Consider the following 26,442-nt stretch of genomic DNA (forward strand, 5'->3'; position numbering starts at 1 on the left):
TATCTCATAATTATGCAGTTGTTATCATTTCTAACCATTTGGAAATGTACACTATGTGATCAAAAGTATTTGGACACTTGACAGAAATGACTTACAAGTTCGTGGTGCCCTCCATCAGTAATGCTGGAATTCAATATGGTGTTAGCCCACCCTTAGCCTTGATGACAGCTTCCATTCTCACATGCATACGTTCAGTCGGGTGCTGGAAGGTTTGTTCGGGAATGGCAGCTCATTCTTCACGGAGTGCTGAACTTAGGAAAGTTGGCATTCCAAAACATATCCAAGGTGTTCTATAAGATTCAGGTCAGAACTCTGTGCAAGCCAGTCCATTACAGGGAAGTTATTGTCATGTAACCACTCTGCCACAGGCCATGCATTATGAATAGGTGCTCGATCATGTTGAAAGATGCAATCGCCATCCCCAAACTGCTCTTCAACATTCGGAAGCAAGAAGGTGCTTGAAACATCATTGCGGGCCTGTGTTGTGATAGTGCCCCAAGGGGGCATAACACCACCGCTTCTGAATTTTACTGTTGGCACTACACACACGGGCAGATGACGTTCACCATACCCACACCTTGCCATCGGATTGCCACACTGTGTACCATTGTACCGTGAGTCATCACTCTACACAACGTTTTTCCACTGTTCAGTTGTCCAATGTTTGTGCTCCTTACACCAAGCGAGGCATCATTTGGAATTTACTGGCATGATGTGTGGCTTACGAGCAACTGCTCGACCATGAAATCCAAGTTTTCTCAGTTCCACCTAACTGTCATAGTAATTGCAGTGGATTCTGATGCAGTTAATAATTCCTGTGTGATGTTCTGGATAGACGTCTGCCTATTACACATTAAGGACCCTCTTCAACTGTCAGTAGTCTCTGTCAGTCAACAGACAAGGTCAGCCTGTACACTCTTGTGCTGTACATGTCCCCTTCACGTTTCCACTTCACTATCACATCAGAAACAGTGGACCTAGGGATGTTTAGGAGTGTAGAGATCTTGCATACAGACATATGACACAAGTGACACCCAATTAGCAGACCACGTTCGAAGTCCACGAGTTCTGCAGAGCTCCCCATTCTGCTCTCTCACGATGTCTAATGACCACTGTGGTTGCTGATATGGGGTACCCGGCTGTAGGTTGCAGCACAGTGCACCTGATATGAAAAACGTATGTTTTTAGGGGTGTCCAGATACTTTTGATCACACAGTGTAGCAAGTGACAGATAAAATACAGTTTACTGAATGGCTGATTTGCTTAAGGTTTGAAAAAAAAATCATTCCAAAGCATATACCAACAGTGATAGCAAGTTAAAGTTATTTGCTATCTGATCAAAAGTAGCCAGTCACCTATTAGTGCACTTTAATATGGGGTGTGTCCACCCCTTCACCTTTATGATAGTTTTTATTCTGCTGTAAACACTTTCAGTGATTTGCCTGAATGTGTGTGGAGGAATGGTAGTCTGTTCTTCCTCAACACCTGAAACCAGAGAATGTAGTGGTGCTATATGGTGGGGTCTGGAGTGAAGCCAATGTTCTAATTCTTCCCAAAGGTGTTCCATTGGGTTCAGGTTGAGATTCTAGACAGGACAATCAATTTCAGGAATGTTATTATCCACAAAGCACTACCTCACAGATGCTGCTTTATGACAGGGTGCATACAGACAAACATTGCTCCAAATTGTTTCTCTACTGTACATAGTACTCATTGCTGTAAAATGTGTTTGTGACCTTCTACGCTTAGTGTCTTCTTAAGCACAGTAATGGGACCATAACCTAACCAAGTAAAACACCCCCATACCATTGTAGTGGTTAATAAAAAAGAAAAAGAGAAGAAAAGAAAAGAAAAGGTTGAAAATGTGGGAAGAAATGGTGAATAAAAAGGGGGTTTTAAAATCGTTAATGATCGTGAAAAAGGGAAAGAATGAAACGCAAATCCAACTTCGTATTACAGAAAAGCTATCGGACTTCATGATTCGGAAAGCTATTGTTGGGGTGGTCCTTGTGGCGTTTCTGAGCAAGAGTGAAACCAATTTCCACTACAAATATTATTTGAAAGAGAACAGAGAATAACAAAATGTGATTAACAGGGGGAAATGGCGTACATAAGAGTTCATTCATTACCAATTTAATATGTCTTCTCTCGTGCGGCGTCCAGGTCTTGTTATTCAACAATCTCCTGCTTCATTTGTGCATGAAAAAGTCGTAGCTGCTCCAAAATCTTGCAGTAAATTTCATCGTCCAGGAATTACTAATGTCTACGAATGAATACCATCTTGATATTGAATGCAATGTATTTTACGGCTGTTTCCATCTTCCACATTTCACACAAGCTTCCACAATACTATATGTCTGCACATCAATAAGTTTTTACGTCTTAATCAGACCAAGACTAACAAATAAGCTTTTACGTCTGAATCGTACCAAGATTAGTGAATAAGTGAAGTTAAGCTTTCGCTCTCAAGAGACAATAGCCGGTAGAAAACAAAAAGAGTTGCAATTTTGGTACCGTCATTTTCTTATAAATATTTTCTCTGCTGTCGAGCACTCATACAGCTGCGACGGAATAATTTATATCTGACGGAACGAGTGTAGTGCGGCAAAATTCAAAGTCCCGCTACACCATACTGCCATCTGCTCCGCACTTCACTGCTGGCACTACGTGATGGGAGGTAGTGTTCTCCTGGCATTTTCCAGACCCAAATTGTTCAATCAGATTGCCCCACAGTATAGTGTGATTCATCACTCCAAATGACTCATTTCCTGTCATTCACTGTCCAGTGGCATCATTCTTTACACCACCTCAAGCATCAGTTAGCACTGACTACAGAAATATGAGGTCTGTTCAAAAAATTCTGGAACTTTGCCCACAAAATTTTTCTACGCTAATCTTTTATTTATTGTGCATGATCTCCTTTGAAACACTCTCCTCAACAATTGATTCACCTCTCCCAATGCTGTTTCCACTTTCGGAAGCAGTCTCAGTACAGCTCTCGCTGGATCGCGCGAATTTTCCTTTATCTCATCTATCATTGCAAATCTTCATCCTTTCATTCGGATTTTCAACTTTGGAAATAAAAAAAGTCTGTAGGGGCCAGGTCTGGAGAGTATGGGGGATGATGCAGCACAGTGATTTTGTTTTTTGTGCAATAATCACACACCAAGAGGGAGGAATAGGCAGGTGCATTATCATGATGCAAGAGCCATGATTTTCTTGCGACATTTCAGACCGTTTCCTTCTCTCATTTTCTTGCAGGCATCACAACTCGTCCTGATGGTATCACTGAGTAACAGTTTGTCCCTGCGGCATCAGTTCATGATGAACTAATTCTTCAAAGTTAAAGAGAACTATCAGCATGGCTCTGACATTTGATCTAACCTAGTGAGCCTTTTTTGATCTTGGAGAACCTCTCCCGCCCCATTGTGAAGATTGAACTTGGTCTCAGCATCATTACTGTAGACCCAAATCTCATCACCATTATGATTCTCTTAAGGAACATCTCGTTCTCATTTGTGCGATTCAAAAGCTCTTCACAGATTACGAGGTGAAGGTCTTTCTAGTTTTGACTCACGAGTCATGGGACGTACTTGGTTGCAACACGATGCATTCCAAGATGCTGTGTCAGGTTTTCATGACATGATCAAACAGAAGTGCTACATTCTTCTGCAATTTCTATGACAGTCAGTCTTCAGTTGGCATGCACAGTTTTACTAATCTTCCTGACACGAGTGTTGTCAGTAGACGTCGAAGGGCGTCCTGAATGAGAGTCATCATTAACTTCTGTCCAGCCATTTTCAAACCGTATGAACAATTTGTAACATTGAATACAACTTAAGCACTTATCACCATAGGCTTCCTGCATCATTTTGTGTGTATCTGTAAAGGTTTTCTTGAGATTCACACAAAATTTAATGCAGACACATTGCTCCTCGAACTTTGCCATCCGAAATTCCCAAACTGTGTGACACAACATTCTACTCGATACAGCACTGAAAAATGACTAACAGACATATGACAATAAAACTTCTGGCTGTTACACATTAAACATATGTGTGTGTAGGCATGCCAAACCTTTTGCTCCAACACACGATTGACACAAAATTATGAATGTTCCAGAATTTTTTTAACAGACCTCGTACACGGTTTACAATAAGCTGTTCGACCATTCTTCCTCATTCTTTCTGACACCCTAACTGTAGTTATTGTGCAAGCTGTAGTTTTGGTAGCACTACCCACGAGTGACTTCTTGCACTGATTTCAAGTGATTCTTTACAACCACCCTCCACAGTGCTCAGTGGTCCCTGTCTGTCGCATACAAAGTCTGCCTGGATATGGTTTAGCTTTGGTTGTTCCTTCATGTTTTCACTTCATAGTCACGTCATAGACAGTTGACTTTGGCAGCTATAGAATGGTTGAAGTGTGTCGGTAGACGTCGAAGGGCATCCTGAACGAGAGTCACCATTAACTTCCGTCCAGCAATTTTTAAACTGTATGAACGATTTTTAACACTGAATACAGCTTAAGCCCTCATCACCATAGGCTTCCTGCATCATTTGGTGTCTACATATGACTGTCGTACTACATATGACTCTGAAAGTCAGTGAGCTCTGGTGGCCAACCTGTTGTGCTATTCTGCTTCTCTACTGACAACACTGTACTCCCCACCTCTTTTTATACTGGCATGTCCATCTCTCCTGATATTTAGTGGTCCATACCCCACATTTGATATGAGTGTCTGGATACTTCTGATTGGATAGTGTATGTCTGATGCTCATTGAGTAACTACTTTTGTTCAGCACACTACATATAGTTTTTTCATGACATCCTGGATGAGTTTTCATTGGGTTGGAGGAAGCAGAGGAACCGGACTCTGCTGACCAAAGCCCAACACGTAGACAGATGCGGGCAGAGTGACAGCGCTGGGGAAATGTGCAGCATTTTCCTCGTGCAGTGCTGGCACTATGCATGTACTTACTGGTTTGGCACAGCACGACAATCGGTTCATAATTGGTACAGTACACACGAGTACTGTAATGCCAGATTGCCAATGTCGGCTGCAACTGAATGTGAAATACTGGTCTATGAAGTCAACTGACTTCTACCAGATTCAGCTGATTCAGAAGTAGGTAGCCTTAATCCAGGATGTTGTGAATAAGCCATAACTGCTAGATACTGACACAGGCTTTTGTTGTCAGGGCTATCAGTTGAACAGATTTTTCACTGCCACCTTCTCTCACAGTATAACGTTCTGCAGCACTTTTAAGGGTTTTTGACCAAAAACATTTTTCATTGTTACATGATATTAAAATATAGCTTCCTCTGTGTTACTGAATATTTTATGTCAGACAGGTGTATAACTGTATTGTATTTGGCAGGTGAAACTTCTCCAGGATGAAGATCCAGATGTTCGTTTGGCTGCAGCTAATATTTTTCCTAATGCAACTGCTTACACTGCACTCCAGAATATACTCTCATCAAGGTTTGTGAGTGACAACTGCAGTTGTTTAATAATTAATTATTTTTGTGTAGGCTCTTAAACTAAAGTATTACAAAGTATTTGCACAGATGCACATCTGCAGCTGGGAAACGTATTTATAGAATAAAAATTGACTTCAGTTGCCAGTAATTTTCTTAATTTATTACATGAGTGGTTTTGAAGCTTAAAGCTTCATCTTCAGGTGCCACCAACTGTGAACAAGAGGAGGGGCTACAAATGTACAAGTGCCGTGGGGCTGACATACTAAAATGAAAGCCACTGTTGTGGAAAGTGGTGTACTCACAAAATTATGAGAACATAAATGTGTGGTGGTCAGATGGGCCAGTCACACCCACATCAAACAAATGCACGGGACTGGAACAAAAATGCTAACTTTGGAGAGGATTTTGGACAGAAATGAAAATAATAACATAAATAAATAGGTAACTGAACTCAAGCTGAGGGCCAGCAACCACAGCGCCCTCCTGGACAGCATGACACAGAAGTGACTGGTACAAATGGCCCAGAAGCCGGCTGATCGTGGTGGTGCAAGCCGCTGATGTAGGACCCACCGAGGTGGGAAACTTCAGTAAATAGCCACAAAAGAGTGGGCAACTGGGGTTGACTGTTCCATTCACTTACATAATTGTGGTTCATGATATCAGTACACACTAAAAATACAAATATAAGAATAATAAAATAACATATGAATGTGGAGAATTGACAAAAATGCCTAAAAGCCAACTTGACAGAGTGCATCAGATTAAAGAGATACAAGATAAAAATATAACTAAAATGGTGGGTATGGATGATGTATAAAAATATATCTAAAAATTAAGTGATAAGACAATGGGAGGTCATGTATGGTAGGAGAATGATGCAAAGTGTTAGAATCGGAACTCATGTAACGATTCATCCTTCATCTTGGTACAAAAAGCTCAGTTAAACTTAAAATCTGGCTGCTGAGGCCGAGTGGTTCTAGGTGCATCAGTCCAGAACCATGCGGCTACTACAGTTGCAGGTTCGAATCCTGCCTCGGGCATAGATGTGTGTGATTCCTTAGGTTAGTTAAGTTTAAGTAGTTCTAAGTCTAGGGGACTGATGACCTCAGATGTTAAGTCCCATAGTGCTTAGATCCATTTGAACCAATAAACTTAAAATTATAAACACAACAATCCTGTGGAAGCCCAGGTTAATGTCCTTCAGAGTATAGTACTACCTCACCTGCCTGCATCTGTGTAGCTGTGCATGTCTCGAGCAGCCAATCGTCTCAATGATGGTATATCCTGGCACGACTATCAACCTGATGTAATCAGAGCCGGCCGCAGTGGCCGAGCGGTTCTAGGCACTTCAGTCTGGAACCGCGCGACTGTTACAGTCACGGGTTCGAATCCTGCATTGGGTATGGATATGTGTGATGTCCTTATGTTAGTTAGGTTTAAGTAGTTCTAAGTTCTAGGCGACTGATGACCTCAGAAGTTAAGTCCCATAGTGTTCAGAGCCATTTGAACCATTTGATGTAATCAGAAATGTGATTCATCTGACCAAGTGACACATTTCTGTTGCTCCATTTGTGGCGCTTTTGTCAGTAGACTGATTTCCTGATACACTTGTTTACTTTCTTTACCATGTCGCATGCCCACATCAACAGCAAGTGGCTTTTGACCTCGAGAAAGGCAGTGGTCATGATGTTCTGGGTCATCAGTGTTCACCTACAATGAGGCAACCAGTATTTCTGTTAAAACAGATATAAATGTTGACCTAAAAGGTTAGAAGAAGGAATGTATTCCCTCCCTTCTGAAAAATGTCTTTCTCTGCCTCATTGTTAGTGTCCCTTTCATCATTCAGTTGTGACACCTCTTCAGTGTGGGACTATGTCAGACGTCTTTATAGGATGTTTATGACTCACAGTGGTGTATGAGTTGGCTTTCATGCAGCACGGACTTATCCCACACAATTTCTTCCAAATTCTTGCTGATTTTCTATTGATACTTAATTAATTCATTATATGTCTTATCAAGACAAACTTGTGTAGGTGTTTTGCAATTTTCAGGTGATCCTGCAATGATGCACCTTTTAATAAAAATGTATGCTAGAAGTATGTTGCTTACTTCTATATTGTAATACAGAATTATACGTCTTTTTTATGTGGAAGTAGTTACTTGTTTTACATCTCAGATATTAGGGTGTATATCAACTGTTATATCCTGGAGTGTCTTTTTGATTATCTCTCAGTGCTATTGGTAACATTTATAATAGCATTTATGTAGCAGTTATGTATGTTTGACAGTTTTCTCTTGTAATGTTTATACATTTACAATGAATTTTACTTGCAGAAAATCAGCAACAATAAGTAAATTACAAGAATAGTATAACTATAACTTTTTGTTTCTTGTACAAAGATATTTGTGTTGAGTATTCCATTTTCTTTTACTTGTTATGAAATGCCAAAAATTTACCGTCTTTCTTTTAGAGTGTCAATAAAGTTTCCTAGATATTTTGTATGCTGTAGTTCTTTTTGTTCATTCAGAATTTGGTTTGGGTGTGCACCTGTGTTGTTGCAAGTTTCCTGTTCTCCTATGATATTCATTGTATGTCCTTTGGGTACCTTATATGTTCCTTGAACCTTATTCTGACATTTCTACCTCTTTGTCCAATGTAGAGTGTGCTGCAATCATTGCAAGAGGTTTTTTATATTTCTAGATTTTAGATATTAGGGTTTCTTGCTTTTCATGATGGTAACTATTATTTTCAAGTTATTATTGGTATGAGTGCTAGTTTTACCTTTTTTTTATATGGACTGTTCAGGTTTCTTGAAATCTGGCCAACATATGGAGCTGTGACATGGATTGGTTTTTTTTTTTTTTTTTTTTTTTTTTTTTTTTTTTTTTTTTTTTTTTTTTTTTTTTTTTTTTTTTTTTTGGCTGTTCATATTGTCTGAGCACCAGCTCAATGCTTTCTACCCCACAATGGTGCTCAGACCATACGAGCAGCCAAGCCAAAAACTCACAAAATATAAGGGGTGATCAAAAAGTTTCCATTCAGAGTCTGTATAGTCCAGAATCAATATGCCTATTAGGAAAAATCTCCATGACCATTGAGGAAATCATCCTACTGATACCCCATGCTGAAGAAACCTACTTGGTAAAACACAGTGTCCTGCTGCAGGAAGAAGTCCATAACTGCCTGCTGCACATGTTCATTCAGCAGGAATTGTCAACCAGTCAAGGCCTTTTTTAAGGGACCGAAGGCATGTTAACCACATGGGTAGAGATCCATGCTATTGGACAGATGCTCAAGTATCTCCCACTTTAGTTGGCTTAACTTCTGCGTTACGACATTTCCGATTGGGGACACACTTTATCACGAAACAACAGCACCCCCATCGCACAGAACTTAGTGCACCATTCCACGACATTTGTTTTGACTGACATGCTGCCCCATACTCATTCTTCATTCTCCAGTGAATGTCTACAAGTGTTTGTCCTTTAGGAGCCAAGAAAAGAATAACAGCATGCCAATAATGTTTGGGTGCATTTTGTAATAATGTCACCATAGTTCCCATTTCTGCATTTACTGCATGCATGTTGGAAAGACACAAACTCCACTATAATTCCTCGCTTACATGTCAGTGCTTATTAGGCACATTTGAGTTGTGCTATGTTGCATATATCCTGCAGCAACATCCTTAAACAGAAGCTTCTTGATCGCCCCCTTATTCATAGATAAATAATGCTAGAAAAGGACGAAGGAATCACAAATAAACTAGCTTATGTCACAGCACCAAACATTGGCCAAATTTTGGGTAAACTGAACAGCCTATATGGGGATGCAGGCTTTCATGGTGAATTTCGATGATAAAGTCTTCTCGGGTTACCAGCTGAGTCAAGTGTGTGTGTGTGTGTGTGTGTGTGTGTGTGTGTGTGTGTGTGTGTGTGTGTGTGTCAGAGAGAGAGAGAGTGTCTATTGTTGAAGAAGGCCTTAATGGCTGAAAACTAAAATTGTGAGATTCTCTTTTTGTTGTGCCTATCTGTGACTCAGCATCTCCACTATATGGTGAGTAGCAACTTTCCTTCTCATAATATTGTTACATTCCAGCCTGGATTTTCCATTGTTTAAAATGCTATAAAAATTTTAGATAGGGTACCCAAAGAATACACAATCAATGTCCTGGAAGAACTAGATATTTACACCCAGGCAAATGCGTATCCAAACCAAATCCTAAATGAACAAACAAAATTAAAGCATAAAAATGTCTAGCAAACTTTAATGACATCATAAAAGAAAAAAAAAGTTCAGCACTTCATGATACATAAGAGACAATAGAACAGTCAACACAAATTTCTTTGTATGAGAAAATTATAGATATATGATGTGACTTACTTACTACTGCTAATTTTCTGCAAGTAAAATTCCTTTTTGAAACGTATAAGCATTACTGGAGAAAACTGTCAAACATACATAAGTGCTATACAAGATGATACAAAAGTAACTGCATGCACTTCATGGATGTAACGTATACATCAAAATAAGAGTAAAATGTTAAATTAAGTTTGTCTGCAATTCCTTTATTTCTTAGTTATCATGTATAATGTCAGTTGTGGCAAGCATTACATCATGGCCCAGTACAGGTTTTTGGTGTGTTGTGTTTGCCTGTATATCAACTGATGTTGCTTTGTACACCCCTCTACACGGCTCAGTTGATTCTGGAATGAAGTGCCTTTGTTTACTTGACTTCTGTGTGGTCCATTGTACTCTATGGCACTGTTGTAGTGTAGTGGCACCAAACCTGCTGTCAATTGTCCACAGACTGCAGTCGTTGTGTATGGTATAGTGACATACTCATACATTGAATACACGAGTACGCACCTGCTTTACGGCACAGGAGAAAGAAATGATCGAGCAGCAAGACAGGAGTATATGGAAGTATCTCCAAACAGAAGAATACCAAACCATCAGACTCTCACAGCTGTGAACAGGTGTTTAAGGGTATATGGCATTTGTGGTGCACCATGGTTAGGTTGGCATCAATTGTACGGAAATGGTAGATGAAGATCCGACTATAAGTACTCACCATATAAGTTCCACTGTAAGAGTACTCAAACAACTGTATGGTACCTGCTTCAGAAACAGCAATTCCACTCATTTTACCTGCAGGAGGTCCAGGAGCTGACACCTGTAGACGACCCTAGACATCATAATTCCTGTCAGTGGTTATTGAAGCTCTGTGCTGCTGATCCACTGTTTGGGCATTGTGTACTGTTTATGGATGAGAGCCTCTTTACCCATGCAGTTGTCATGAGTGCTTGTAACATGTACATGCGGGCATAGACTTCTACTTTTGGGGCTGTCTCAAGAAGCTCATGTAAGGTGTTCAATTGAGAACATATCACACAGCAGCAAAGTAAAAATGGCTGTGCAGAATGAGATGAATAGAGCCTACAACATTCTGAGAGTGGAAAGACATTGAGCATGTCACTGTCTTTGTCTACATGGACACCATTTTGAACATATTATCAGATAAATGTATATACATAGCTGTGTTGAATTTTGGATCCCTTTGTGTTATTGCTTTCTGAGAATAATTACATTCAGATTGTTTGTGCTGCACTTGTGATTCATACTCTACTGGTACTGCACAACTCTGAAATAAAGCAATTTGAGACAAAACTTTATTTAACATTTGACACTTATTTTGATGCACACTTTACGCTTACAAAGTGTGTACAGTTATTTTTGAATCACAATGTATAAATGTTATTATAAAAGTGATCAAGATGGTCCAGCACACAATACATAATATACATCATATCATTTGAGACACAGAACAAGTAACTACTAACATATATGTAGGCCATAAAATTCTATAATAATATAGATATAAGCAACATACTTTTGAATACATTTTACAGAAAATTGTACCATAATTGCAGGATCACTTGAAAATTGCAAAAATGCTGAAACAGGCATGTTGTGACGGACACACAATGAATTAATAAAGTATCAGTAAAACAGCAGCAAAAACTTGTAAGAATTTATGTAATATGTCGTTCTTCAATCAAATATGCACTGTAGACACATCAGAAAGGAAATTGACTTACTTGCTTGTGGCTCCTCTTGGAGACAGGTCTTTCAATCAAAAAGTCTATACAAATAAACATCAAACTTAGCACGAATCGTGAAATGTCTCCAATATATTATACAATTCTGTTCTTTCTAATAACATTATTTTTTAAACATTTCAACATGAAATATGCCTTTACATACACTTGATATAATTTTTAGAGTCAAAAAGCTAATTGATCTAAGTGCCAACATTAGGCAATTGGTGATTTTTTTCTTCCACAGAATCTACGTGCTGACGCCTATGTGGAGGCATAGAATTCGAGTGTAACCTCATATTCCCTGTACTTCTCTGTGGCACCAAAAGATGTTGCCACCATTAGGTCTAGAGATACCTACACACCATTATGGCCCAGTCTGAAACCTACACCTTACTGGAAAGCAGTTTTCTGATCTTTCAATTAATTATCCCTCATTGATTTGTGTTTTTTGTAAAATGGACATCCAGGCTCTCAGTTCATCAAAAATGGGGAGGAGAAACAGAAAAAGGAACTGTAACATGAGTCAGACCATATCAAAAGTAGAATGATTTTGCTTTTGTATGTTTTATCTTGCTACTAATGGTATCTTTGACACTGTAGAACTTGAGTTCATGTGTCTGTGTCAAATCACAATTTTTCTGTGATGTGAAAGTCCTCAAATTCCAAATGTGGAACACTTTCAAAGTGTTGTTACTACTGCTAGGTAATCTTGATGCTGCTCGGGTTTAGGTCTGGCTTGGCTAAGCTTCTTTGATTTTGATGGTGCCTCAAGAAAATATGTAGTCAATTTGAGGCTAGCTATTAGCCAGGATTCATGGCTGTTCGACACAAAATAAGACCTGAGAGATTTTTATGCAGGCTGATCAATAAATAATGCCCCACAATTTTTTTTCTCAGAAAATGATTATTCTTAAGGGTTAGAATCTGGTGACAATGTCAATCAACATTTCTTTTACACACACTATTTTTCTACACTGTCACTTTCATGTTCTATGGCTGTTTGCCAGCATGTTGTGAGAGCGTATTTCCCCTGCTGGTAAATTCTCTTGTTCTGTGCTTGTAGCCATGTTTTCACTGCAGGAAATACACTCTCATTATCTTCAAAGTGTGCCTGAGTGGAGAATTCTTAAGTGCCCCAAGGCCACCTGGTTGAGCTATATGGTGGGTGAGGCAGTGACATCCGACCCAATCTAACAATGTGTTCCTGCATCCCAGTCACGCATTATGGTGTTGGATCAAAATTTCTTTTAGATTACTATCAAATGGAACAAGTTGGAAACAGTTCTTGAGTTTGTTTAGAGTCTTCTCACATGCCTGTGAATTAATGGTCAACCCATCTGGCACCACATCCAAGACAGTGGTGCAAATGCTATCCAAAAAAACTGTGATTGTGGCTTTGGCAGCAGAGAGAGTTGCCTCACATTTCTCCTTTTTTGGTGATTGAAGGTGGTATCATTCCAGTAGTTGTAGAGCCAGTTCTCCAGTCGTGATGCATAGGTCTGCACAAATAATGGCACCTGCATGATTCACTGTATGGGGATCAATGCCTATGACAGGAGTCCCAAACATGGCATATTGTGGAGCTCAGTTTCTGCACTTCCCAATGCTTTAGCTCTCTTTGTACCCAACAGTACTCCTAACACCTGCATCATTACCATACACACACACGAATTTTGAACTAATTAGACACAAATGTTACGAGTCCACAATGTTCTATGTCCATGCCTGGTTTATTCTTAACATTGACTGTTACTCTCTGACTGACACACACAGCAGTTACGGTTACTACAAGCCACACCACAAGTTGGGAAATGGGGCCAAATTTCTAGCAGTTTACTGTCGAGTTGAGATTTTCACAAATGTTTTATTCATATCTTACAGAAACTAGCAGTACAGCAATAAACAGCCTCTCAAACACGCCGCTAACAGCAATCAAGTAATTTATAGCAATACAATAATTTTAAAAAATTTAAAGAACATTAGTAAACAGGCTACTAAAGTAAATACAGAACTTTGTTAATAAAGTACGGTGAGGTAGTGAAGCTACCAACACTGCCATTAAAAAAATTAAACAGGTCTCAGCAAACACGATTAATGGCAATAAAAGGAATTTACAAACTTTGAGGAATTTTAAAAAATTTTAAACAAAAGTGTCCTGGAATATCATTAGAACATCACAGATATGACGGACCCGTGTAAGGTGGCCACAAATCAACCACTCAGGGATGCTCAGGCTAGACAGAATACTGACCAATTTAAATATGCCCATAAACACATTTGCCACTGTCAGGCTGGTCACTACACCAACTTCTAGCCAGCAAAACTTGTTATGAGATGGCTTAACTTGCTGACAGAATTAGAGCTAACCTCATGCAAGGAAACATTACACCACACAGTCCTGAATGAGCAACCACATGATCAACCAACAAGAATCATGAATTTACTCATAACCCACAACAGAATAGTGAAACAATTAAACTGCAAAAACTACACCTCCCATCAGACAGCAACTAGAGGAGGAGGAAAGATCACTGTCTTCAATTACACCGGTGCCAGGGACAGGAAACCCGGTCGCTGGAGGCCACAAGGCAGAAGAGACGCTGGTTACACAAATTATTACTTAATGATTAAACCTTCCATGAACTTAACTTGCAATTATGCTCAAACAGGCAGTACACGACCTCCGATGGCAAGGATCCACACATCAGACCACGGACGCGTCGCCAGCGAACCGAACACGCCATGGTCGCGTGACAACACGCTCTGTCACCGGAGTTCATGTCTTCTCTGCAACGTTGACGGGTAGTGACCACTCCTTCATGTTAGGTGTCTCCTTTTAACTCCAGTGTTGAAATAGAGGATTTAAAGAAGCTTGTTAATGTCCCACCAAGGCGAAATGGACAGCAACTACTCGTGGGGCAGTTCTGTATACAACCAACACTCAGGGAGCTCTTCCGTCAACTCAACCCACTCGTTACACACAACCGACATACATCACGCAGATACCGATAGCAGAGGGAAAAGACAACCAAGCAGCCACTTAATGACAGACAACATATCAAGCAAACATGTCAGGGGAAGAAAATGAAAACCAATGCAATCCAAACACAAGGTGTAGCACGAGTCGATACATGGCTCAACCTCCCCCTCTTTAAACTGGAAGCATAGCTTCCCAAACCCTACAAGAGAAATGTTCACCTCAACTTAACCTGACTCAGATGAACTCGATACTACTTTCCTGCTTGATTGTCCCGAACTAAGAGATTCACTGGACCCAATTGTCTCTCAATGGTACACGGCCCAATAAAATGAGGAGTCAATTTTCCCAGCCTGTCGACTCGTGCGTCTCTCCCCGGGTAATTACGAATATAAACTTGATCACCAGGCCTGCCCTGAAACTGACACCAACCCCGGTTATAACGAACGGCTTGTCTGTTATGAGCAGTGAGAATATTATGCCTGGCCCTACCCCAGTTTTCTTTAATAAGGTGGGGAGTAATAACTGCCGGAATTAGGTCTTGAATCTTCCACAAATTAGTAAGGGGAGAATTAACAGGAAAAGTAAACATCAGAGAAGCAACCCCTGCCTTGATGGATTCATGACACGCGGTGTTAAAGGCGAAACTAATCCACCAGATATTTGAATCCCACTTCCTACGAGAATCCTGATGGTAAATAATAAGAGCGGATTTCAAATTGCGGTTCACCCTTTGCGCAAAAGATCCCTGAGGATAATATGGAGTTGTGGTAATATGCTTTATCCCGTTCTGGAAGGTAAATGTTCTAAACTGAACCGAACGAAAAGCGGGAGCGTTATCGCTAACCAATTGTTTAGGCGGTCCGAATACACTGAAGATGTTGAGTAAATTGACAATGGTAGTGACAGCATTTACATTTCGACTTGGTATAAGCCAAGTAAACCTAGAAAAGGCATCGATCACTACCAGAATATACTGATTACCCTGCTTAGTCCGGGGTAACAGACCCACATAATCGATGTACAATTTGTCCATAGGGTAAGCCTCATGCTCCGAACTGAGCAACCCTTGCCCCAATGAATTACTAGGCTTAGCAATACAGCATTCCCGACACTGTGCTACCATCCGTCTTATATCTCGCTCCATACGAGGCCAAGTGAGAAATTCCTTCACTTTCTGTAATGTCTTATAGGTGCCTAAATGTCCCCCGAGAACAGATTGATGAAAATACTGAAACACTGGTCGTACTAAGGTTGCTGGTAAACAAATTCTAAGTTTCCGACCGTCTCCCACTTTTTTACACAGAACCCGTTTGTTCACAACATAGGGGCCTACCTCCTCGCCCAATTTCAGCCTTCTCCTACTGTGACCAAGGTTAGGGTCCTCTTCCTGTTGCATATGTAGATCAACAAAAAGCTGGGGAATCTCTCCTAACGCCGTACAAATAAAATCGTCTTCCCCACTCTCCTGATTGTGATCAACTCTGGGTGAACTAGCAAACATCCGACTTAGCACGTCGGCCATGACACTGTCAGTTCCCCTGATATGTTTAATAGTAAATTGAAAGGCAGAAATTCATACAGCCCACCTCGCGATTCTCCCTGTTTTACGTGGGCGAGCCAAAACCCAACTCAGGGCCTGATTATCAGTTTCACGATCAAAGGGTCGATGCTCCAAATAGAATCGATACTTTTCTAAAGCAAAGAGGACCGCCAGCACCTCGCACTCATACACCGAATACTTGAGTTCGGCATTCGTTAACCGGCGAGACGCATACGCTAGCGACTGCCTCTGCCCATCCCCTTCTTGGAGAAGAACCGCAGAAACTCCGGAGTTAGAAGCATCAGATTGCACAATAAACCTTTTACTAAAATCAGGAACGCCCAATACTGGAGGATTGGCAATGGCTTCTTTGATCTGGTCAAAGGCCGCCTGGTGTGCGGTTCCTTGGTGTGCGGTTCCCTATTCAAACTTAACTCCCTTCCAACGAAGTTCATTAAGGAGTGCCGCCAATTGAGCGAAGTGGGGGACAAAGCGCCTAAAATAATTAGCCATGCCAATAAATTTGGCAATTCCCCTTTTATCTCTAGGGGGCAGTAGTGTTCTTAAGGCCTTTGTATGGTCCTGCTCAATACATATACTTCGGCCCGATACCAGGTGTCCCAAAAACGAGACCTGCGGACGAGCGAAGGTGACCTTTTTGGGTTTGACTGTCAAACCGGCATTTTGCAGCCTAATGAATACCGGCCGGATATGTTCAAGATCCCCCCCATGAACCATGGACCTTGCCGTTGGTGGGGAGGCTTGCGTGCCTCAGCGATACAGATAGCCGTACCGTAGGTGCAACCACAACGGAGGGGTATCTGTTGAGAGGCCAGACAAACGTGTGGTTCCTGAAGAGGGGCAGCAGCCTTTTCAGTAGTTGCAAGGGCAACAGTCTGGATGATTGACTGATCTGGCCTTGTAACAATAACCAAAATGGCCTTGCTGTGCTGGTACTGCGAACGGCTGAAAGCAAGGGGAAACTACAGCCGTAATTTTTCCCGAGGGCATGCAGCTTTACTGTATGATTACATGATGATGGCGTCCTCTTGGGTAAAATATTCCGGAGGTAAAATAGTCCCCCATTCAAATCTCCGGGCGGGGACTACTCAAGAGGATGTCATTATCAGGAGAAAGAAAACTGGCGTTCTACGGATCGGAGCGTGGAATGTCCGATCCCTTAATCGGGCAGGTAGGTTAGAAAATTTAAAAAGGGAAATGGATAGGTTGAAGTTAGATATAGTGGGAATTAGTGAAGTTCGGTGGCAGGAGGAACAAGACTTCTGGTCAGGTGACTACAGGGTTATAAACACAAAATCAAATAGGGGTAATGCAGGAGTAGGTTTAATAATGAATAGGAAAATAGGAATGCGGGTAAGCTACTACAAACAGCATAGTGAACGCATTATTGTGGCCAAGATAGATACGAAGCCCACACCTACTACAGTAGTACAAGTTTATATGCCAACTAGCTCTGCAGATGACGAAGAAATTGAAGAAATGTATGATGAAATAAAAGAAATTATTCAGATTGTGAAGGGAGACGAAAATTTAATAGTCATGGGTGACTGGAATTCGAGTGTAGGAAAAGGGAGAGAAGGAAACATAGTAGGTGAATATGGATTGGGGGACAGAAATGAAAGAGGAAGCCGCCTGGTAGAATTTTGCACAGAGCACAACATAATCATAACTAACACTTGGTTTAAGAATCATGAAAGAAGGTTGTATACATGGAAGAACCCTGGAGATACTAAAAGGTATCAGATAGATTATATAATGGTAAGACAGAGATTTAGGAACCAGGTTTTAAATTGTAAGACATTTCCAGGGGCAGATGTGGACTCTGACCACAATCTATTGGTTATGACCTGTAGATTAAAACTGAAGAAACTGCAAAAAGGTGGGAATTTAAGGAGATGGGATCTGGATAAACTAAAAGAACCAGAGGTTGTACAGAGATTCAGGGAGAGCATAAGGGAGCAATTGACTGGAATGGGGGAAATAAATACAGTAGAAGAAGAATGGGTAGCTTTGAGGGATGAAGTAGTGAAGGCAGCAGAGGATCAAGTAGGTAAAAAGACGAGGGCTAGTAGAAATCCTTGGGTAACAGAAGAAATATTGAATTTAATTGATGAAAGGAGAAAATATAAAAATGCAGTAAGTGAAACAGGCAAAAAGGAATACAAACGCCTCAAAAATGAGATCGACAGGAAGTGCAAAATGGCTAAGCAGGGATGGCTAAAGGACAAATGTAAGGATGTAGAGGTCTATCTCACTAGGGATAAGATAGATACCGCCTACAGGAGAATTAAAGAGACCTTTGGAGATAAGAGAACGACTTGTATGAATATCAAGAGCTCAGATGGAAACCCAGTTCTAAGCAAAGAAGGGAAAGCAGAAAGGTGGAAGGAGTATATAGAGGGTCTATACAAGGGCGATGTACTTGAGGACAATATTATGGAAATGGAAGAGGATGTAGATGAAGATGAAATGGGAGATATGATACTGCGTGAAGAGTTTGACAGAGCACTGAAAGACCTGAGTCGAAACAAGGCCCCCGGAGTAGACAATATTCCATTGGAACTACTGACGGCCGTGGGAGAGCCATTCCTGACAAAACTCTACCATCTGGTGAGCAAGATGTATGAAACAGGCGAAATACCCTCAGACTTCAAGAAGAATATAATAATTCCAATCCCAAAGAAAGCAGGTGTTGACAGATGTGAAAATTACCGAACTATCAGCTTAATAAGTCACAGCTGCAAAATACTAACACGAATTCTTTACAGACGAATGGAAAAACTAGTAGAAGCCAACCTCGGGGAAGATCAGTTTGGATTCCGTAGAAACACTGGAACACGTGAGGCAATACTGACCTTACGACTTATCTTAGAAGAATGATTAAGGAAAGGCAAACCTACGTTTCTAGCATTTGTAGACTTAGAGAAAGCTTTTGACAATGTTGACTGGAATACTCTCTTTCAAATTCTAAAGGTGGCAGGGGTAAAATACAGGGAGCGAAAGGCTATTTACAATTTTTACAGAAACCAGATGGCAGTTATAAGAGTCGAGGGGCATGAAAGGGAAGCAGTGGTTGGGAAGGGAGTAAGACAGGGTTGTAGCCTCTCCCCGATGTTGTTCAATCTGTATATTGAGCAAGCAGTAAAGGAAACAAAAGAAAAATTCGGAGTAGGTATTAAAATTCATGGAGAAGAAATAAAACTTTGAGGTTCGCTGATGACATTGTAATTCTGTCAGAGACAGCAAAGGACTTGGAAGAGCAGTTGAATGGAATCAACAGTGTCTTGAAAGGAGGATATAAGATGAACATCAACAAAAGCAAAACAAGGATAATGGAATGTAGTCTAATTAAGTCGGGTGATGCTGAGGGAATTAGATTAGGAAATGAGGCACTTAAAGTAGTAAAGGAGTTTTGCTATTTGGGGAGCAAAATAACTGATGATGGTCGAAGTAGAGAGGATATAAAATGTAGGCTGGCAATGGCAAGGAAAGCGTTTCTGAAGAAGAGAAATTTGTTAACATCCAGTATTGATTTAAGTGTCAGGAAGTCATTTCTCAAAGTATTCGTATGGAGTGTAGCCATGTATGGAAGTGAAACATGGACGATAAATAGTTTGGACAAGAAGAGAATAGAAGCTTTCGAAATGTGGTGCTACAGAAGAATGCTAAAGATTAGATGGGTAGATCACATAACTAATGAGGAAGTATTGAATAGGATTGGGGAGAAGAGAAGTTTGTGGCACAACTTGACCAGAAGAAGGGATCGGTTGGTAGGACATGTTCTGAGGCATCAAGGGATCACCAATTTAGTATTGGAGGGCAGCGTGGAGGGTAAAAATCGTAGAGGGAGACCAAGAGATGAATACACTAAGCAGATTCAGAAGGATGTAGGTTGCAGTAGGTACTGGGAGATGAAAAAGCTTGCACAGGATAGAGTAGCATGAAGAGCTGCATCAAACCAGTCTCAGGACTGAAGACCACAACAACAACAACAATGTTCAAGATGTTCTTCAAATGACTTACTTTAGATGACCAAGTCGTCTAAATAGTTATACACACAAACCAACTTCAAATCACCTAAGACATTGTCCAACAATCGCGTCAATACAGCTCCCCCGGTAGCGAGACCAAAGGGAACCCTATTAAATTCAAACAGATTCCAATCTCGAATGAAATTTTCACTCTACAGCGGAGTGTGTGCTGATATGAAACTTCCTGGCAGATTAAAACTGTGTGCCGGACCGAGACTCGAACTCGGGGTCCCGAGTTCGAGTCTCAGTCCGGCACACAATTTTAATCCACCAGGAAGTTTCAGATTCCAATATGTGCAAAAGGCGGTAACATGCTTACAGTACTCCATTAGAGGAATTTGGTAATACGCCTGATTAAGATTAAGGACCGTGAACCAATTTGCACCCACAAACCAAGTGAACGAATTATGAAGGTCAGGAAGAGGAACTGACTCCAACACCACCTTGTTATTCAGGCAACGATAACCAACAACAACTCTGAAGTCCCCCCCCTTGATCCTCGGGCACGAGGAACACCGGAGACATGTAGGACAAAGTCGAGGGTCTAATGTCTCCCTCTTCTAGCATTTTAGATATTTTAGACCTCAAAACCTTGACCTTAGGTGGTGACAAACGATTAGGAGACTGACTAACAGGAATTGGGTCACTAAGGTGAATCTTATACTGAAGAACTTTGGTAACTCCTAGGCGATCACAGACAAGCTGGGGAAAATCAGCTAACAACCTACCAAGACGAGAAGCCTGCTCCACCGAGAGATGCCGCAGATCAAACTTGCCTGCTTCGACCGCCAATGTCTTAGGACCCGCACATTGCACTCACTGCTTACATTCACAAAAACCAAACATCAGTTCAGGCTTAAACTTAAAGAAAAAGGTATGCCCCGCACTATCCAAAACCAAACAAGTTTTATTAATAAAGTCACACCCCAGAACCAAGTTAGCCGCCAATCCTTTCACCGAGGCAAAACATATGGGCCAAGAAAATTCTCCCACGGACAAAACCCCACGAACCCATCCTTGCAGAGGTAACAGCTGCCCATCAGCCAAACGACATCACTGAACCATGGATGGAATCGATCTAAGGCGAGTAATATGTGCAAACTCCAAGTACCAATCTAAATTCAACAAGGAAATGGAACTTCCGGAATCCAACATCCCACAGACAGGCTCACCTCCCACACTACAGCAAATATATGGCAACGAGGAGATCGGGGCGGCAATCACTCGGGCACACCTGGCTCGATAACTCCGAGTTCCTCTTTTACCAACAACCTGATGTCATCTGTTAGCTCTCAGCATTCGAGGAGCACTAGATTCCCTAACAAAATGCCCCACGCTTCCACATCTGAAACATCATCGATCCTCCTGCTTATTCACACCACTGGAAGTTCCCCGTCTCTCCTTAACCTGTAGATCAGTTTGAGATAACTGCTTCCAACCCTCATCGGGCAGCCGGTTCTCAAGAGACAATGCACAGATACTACCCACTGCCTCCTCCGACTCCTGCCAATTGACAGCATGCTGCCTGAAGACAAAATCAGATTTATCCACCACTCGCATGCCTCTTAAAACTATCAAAACCAGTTCTTCCTCCGGAAGCCCTATTAACAACGCCGATGATGCTAATCTGACTCCATCAACATACTATCGCAACCCCTCATCCTTCCGTTACATATGCCAAATATAATTACACTCTAGCTGTTGCCGGAGTCCGCTGGTTAATTTTTTATCAATGACCCGCTGCCTTAACTGAGTTAAAGACAAACCTCCTTCCATTGCTTGTGAGATAAATTACCTTAACTCATCTCCCACTAACGGATACAAGAGCCCCAAAATCAGCTGATGAGAAACTCTAAATGCTTGTGCATGCTGTTCGAGCCGAACCAACAACTACAAGAAATCTTCTACTTGTTCAAGATGATCTATACTTAACTCCCTGATATCCTTAAACAAATACATGATCGGATTAGCTAACTTGGAATACACCGCCTGACCTGCACTCACAGAGTCACAACCACCCTCACGACTCATCCCATCGCGAAACTCTGATTCCTCTCTTCCCTCAGGGAGTCCCTTTCTTAGTTCCAAACAAGCAAGATCAAGTTTCAATGCACTTATTCTCTCCTGCAACACCACCCACGAGTGCTTATCTGAGCCTCTTAATTCAACTGACCCTAAATCACGTACCCGATTACCGAGGTGAGCTAACTGCGCCCACACCCTATCTAATTGCCTACCACTGGCTGAGCATCCTCGAAGAAGAATGTAGTATCTCTGAGATGATCAAGCGCCTCACCCAAGAATTTTGCTGCTGCCTTACACTCACCAATCACTTCCAGCGTGATGACCACCGGAGACAAAAGTGCAGACTGTAAACGCGCTGACAGCTATGACACACTTCCTTCTGTGGGCTGCTGGCCAATTCATACAAAAAATGTTCCCTCTTCAACAAGTTTATTCCCAGGCACTTTCGCGGTTCCATAATTACTAGGACGCCAAAACAGAAAAAACTAATCAGCTTTGCACCACACAAAGATATCAGACAGTGAAACAATTTCTCGAACTCGACAGTAAGCAACTGACCAAGAGACCGTAACCACGCTCCGCTACCAGTGCTGACACCCACAGTGGTTATGGTTACTACAAGCCACACCACAAGTTGGGAAATGGGGCCAAATTTCTAGTAGTTTACTGTCGAGTTAAGATTTTCACAAATGTTTTATTCGTATCTTACAGAAACTAGCAGTACGGCAGTAAACAGCCTTTTAAACACGCCGCTAACAGCAATGAAGTAATTTATAGCAATACAACAATTTTTAAAAAATTTTTAAAAAAACACAGAAGCTAGCAGTACGGCAATAAACAACCTTTTAAAACACACCACTAATGGCAATCAAGTAATTTATAGCAATACAACAGTTAAAAAATTTTTTTTAAAAAACACAGAAGCTAGCAGTACAGCAATAAACTACCTTTTAAAACACACCGCTAATGCCAGTCAAAGTAATTTATAGCAATACAACAATTTAAAAAAATTTAAAGAACATTAGTAAACAGGCTACTGAAGTAAATACAGAACTTTGTTAATAAAGTACGGTGAGGTAGTGAAGCTACCAACACTGCCATTAAAAAAATTAAACAGGTCTCAGCAAACACGATTAATGGCAATAAAAGGAATTTACAAACTTTGAGGAATTTTAAAAAATTTTAAACAAAAGTGTCCTGGAATATCATTAGAACATCACAGATATGACGGACCCGTGTAAGGTGGCCACAAATCAACCACTCAGGGATGCTCAGGCTAGACAGAATACTGACCAATTTAAATATGCCCATAAACACATTTGCCACTCTCAGGCTGGTCACTGCACTGACTTTTAGCCAGCGAAAACTTGTTATAAGATGGCTTAACTTGCTGACAGAATTAGAGCTAACCTCGTGCAAGGAAACATTACACGACACAATCCTGAATGAGTGACCACATGATCAACTAACAAGAAGCATGAATTTACTCATAACCCACGACAGAATAGCGAAACAATTAAACTGCCAAAACTACACCTCCCATCAGACAGTAACTATAGGAGGAGGAAAGATCACTGTCTTCAATTACACCGGTGCCAGGGACAGGAAACCCGGTTGCTGGAGGCCACAAGGCAGAAGAGACACTGGTTACACAAATTATTACTTAATGACTAAACCTTCCATGAATTTAACTTGCAATTATGCTCAAACAGTCAGTACACGACCTCCAATGGCAAGGATCCACACATCAGACCACGGACGCGTCGCCAGCGAACCGAACACGCCACAATCACGTGACAACATGCTCCGTCACCGGAGTTCACGTCTTCTCTGCAACGTTGACGGGTAGTGACCACTCCTTCATGTTAGGTGTCTCCTTTTAACTCTAGTGTTGAAGTGGAGCATTTAAATAAGCTTGTTAATGTCCCACCAAGGTGAAATGAACAGTAACTACTCGTGGGGCAATTCTGTATACAACCAACACGCAGGGAGCTCTTCCGTCAACTCAATCCGCTCTTTATACACAACCGACATGCATCACGTTGTGACTCGGTACAACCGACCACGCCTGCTTCATGCTGGAGAGCCACACTGCCCTCCCGTGTCCGCCACACTCTCTGGGCGCAATCCCCTACTTCCACGCCACCACACGAGGTTACCACCGGTCAAAGATCTCACTTCCTCCATAGCAGTTTCCCAGAAGCAAAAACGCAGATATCGATAACAGAGGGAAAAGATAACCAAGCAGCCACTTAATGACAGACAACATATCAAACAAACATGTCAGGGGAAGAAAAGGAAAACCAATGCAATCTAAACACTAGGTGTAGCACGAGTCGATACACGGCTCACCGACTTTTTACTTTCCTTTTAAGTGCACAATCACCTCCTGCGCCATGACATCACTGGTGCCAGAGCTCCTAAACATAGCAGAAGAGTTGCGTATTTCAGAGCTCCTTGTACTGGTTTCTTCCATAACTCTTTGCCCACAAGGCAAAGATTCTTTACCACTATCAGTGTTGCCAACATTATTACACACACACTCACAAGCATTAGCATGCAGACCATTATCTCCAACAGATTTGTCAAATAGGTGACCTGAGAGTACACTGGGATGCATATCACCTTCAGGAATATTATCTCATACTAAATTCCTAGTATTCACAGCATCAGTTAGATCATTGATGAAATTATTCATCTTTTCTTTTGAACAAAAGTAACATTCTTAAACAGTCTTTGTAAACATAAAGTTCAAAATTCCTCCAACAAAAACAGATGGCCCATGAAGAGCATGTTGGGACCCCAATTGACCCTGAGTAGTAATTGATATCTTGTCAACTGACTTATAAAGGGTTCTACATGACCGCCTTCTCCTCCTGTAACAACATGGCATCTCTGCAAGTCCTCCAATGGTGTTGCACATGCAGCTGCACGACGACTGCAGCCATCTTTCCAAATTCATTACTTATATAGCTGTGGCTTACATGTAACCACTTCCAGTAGAGAGCTGCAGTCTTGTGCAATCTAAAGACGAAAAAATATTAACTGTCCCCTCTTTATATATCTTTGAGGTGGTTCTTTTCCTACGCAGCAGAGCTGAGCTATTCAAAAAAATATCATTTTGAACACTCATATGACACAAGACATAAAGAGAACTTTATGCTTCCCCCTCACTGCTTAAAACTGCATGCTCAGACTCCTCAGTATATAGCCATGAAAATTCACAATACAATAGAAGGGTGTGACATAACATGAAGATAAATATTTTAAAAAGCAAGTTACATGATTTTCTAATTGAACGATGTTATCACTCAGTGGAAGATTTCATGAAGGACAAAAGTGATACTTTGCGCTGGATCTCTAAAATGGAATAAAAATTTATGATAGTTATAGAAGATGTACATACTGTAAGTCTGACAAATTTCAAGTAAGTAAACTCTCCACAAAGTATTATTGTAAGTGTGACAAAATTTTAAATAAGCAAATTGTAATCTTGACATGTCTCCTGCACATCAGACATATGTTCTGAAATTGTGTACGTTATAAGATGAATAAAACACATTTCACCGCTTCCTGGACCATGACGTCACTAGTGCCAGAACAACTCGCAGAGCAGCCCTGAGGTGCCTCATGGAGAGAGCACACCCAGGATGCCCTTGAGAGCTACAACATCAAGAAGAATCGCTTGTCAGCTTTTGGCAAGATCAGTGTGTAGATTTTTTTTTTCATGTATCTACACTATATTTTCATGAGAGAGAACTTTATTAATTCTTATACTACTTTGTAAAATCAGCTACAGTTTTTACTTTTGCACAACAACCATCACCTTTAACCCATACAAAAATAGACTCAGTCTCATTAGGCTTACAAAGATTACAAGTCCTTACAGCTAGTGGCATACTAGAACTGAAGTATGGCATTCAAAAGTCCCTATTAAAAACTTCTGATGTTTGAAATGTGCCATAAGCATGTCACAGGCATTGAAAGATTCAAGGCCCAGCTTATCCTTAACATTGTAGCAGTTATCCACCAACATAACTAAAATAAGAAGTAACATTCTTAAAATGGAATGCAGTGGCCAAATGCCTTCATGTAACAACTGGGAGCAGTGGCATTTGCATAGATTTGTCTGTGCTAACAGACAAGCAACACTGCATGATGTAACCACAGAAATCAATGTGGGACATATGCCAAATGTACCCATTAGGACAGTGTGATGAAATTAGGCATTAGTGGATTACATCAGCAGGCAACTGACA

General features: G+C 41.1%; 1 protein-coding gene across 3 annotated transcripts in view; it reads left to right on the top strand.

The window, feature by feature from the left end:
- The window catches only part of LOC126425288 (uncharacterized), a 390,004-nt gene that overhangs the window by 355,027 nt on the left and 8,535 nt on the right, over positions 1-26,442 (top strand). For all 3 annotated transcript variants that reach the window (XM_050088259.1, XM_050088260.1, XM_050088261.1), the window contains one exon: positions 5,382-5,485. In XM_050088259.1, coding sequence (XP_049944216.1) covers positions 5,382-5,485 — 104 coding nt within the window. The remainder of the gene's footprint in view (positions 1-5,381; positions 5,486-26,442) is intronic.

The sequence above is a fragment of the Schistocerca serialis genome, chromosome 10, assembly GCF_023864345.2.
Source record: "Schistocerca serialis cubense isolate TAMUIC-IGC-003099 chromosome 10, iqSchSeri2.2, whole genome shotgun sequence".
NCBI lineage: Eukaryota > Metazoa > Arthropoda > Insecta > Orthoptera > Acrididae > Schistocerca > Schistocerca serialis.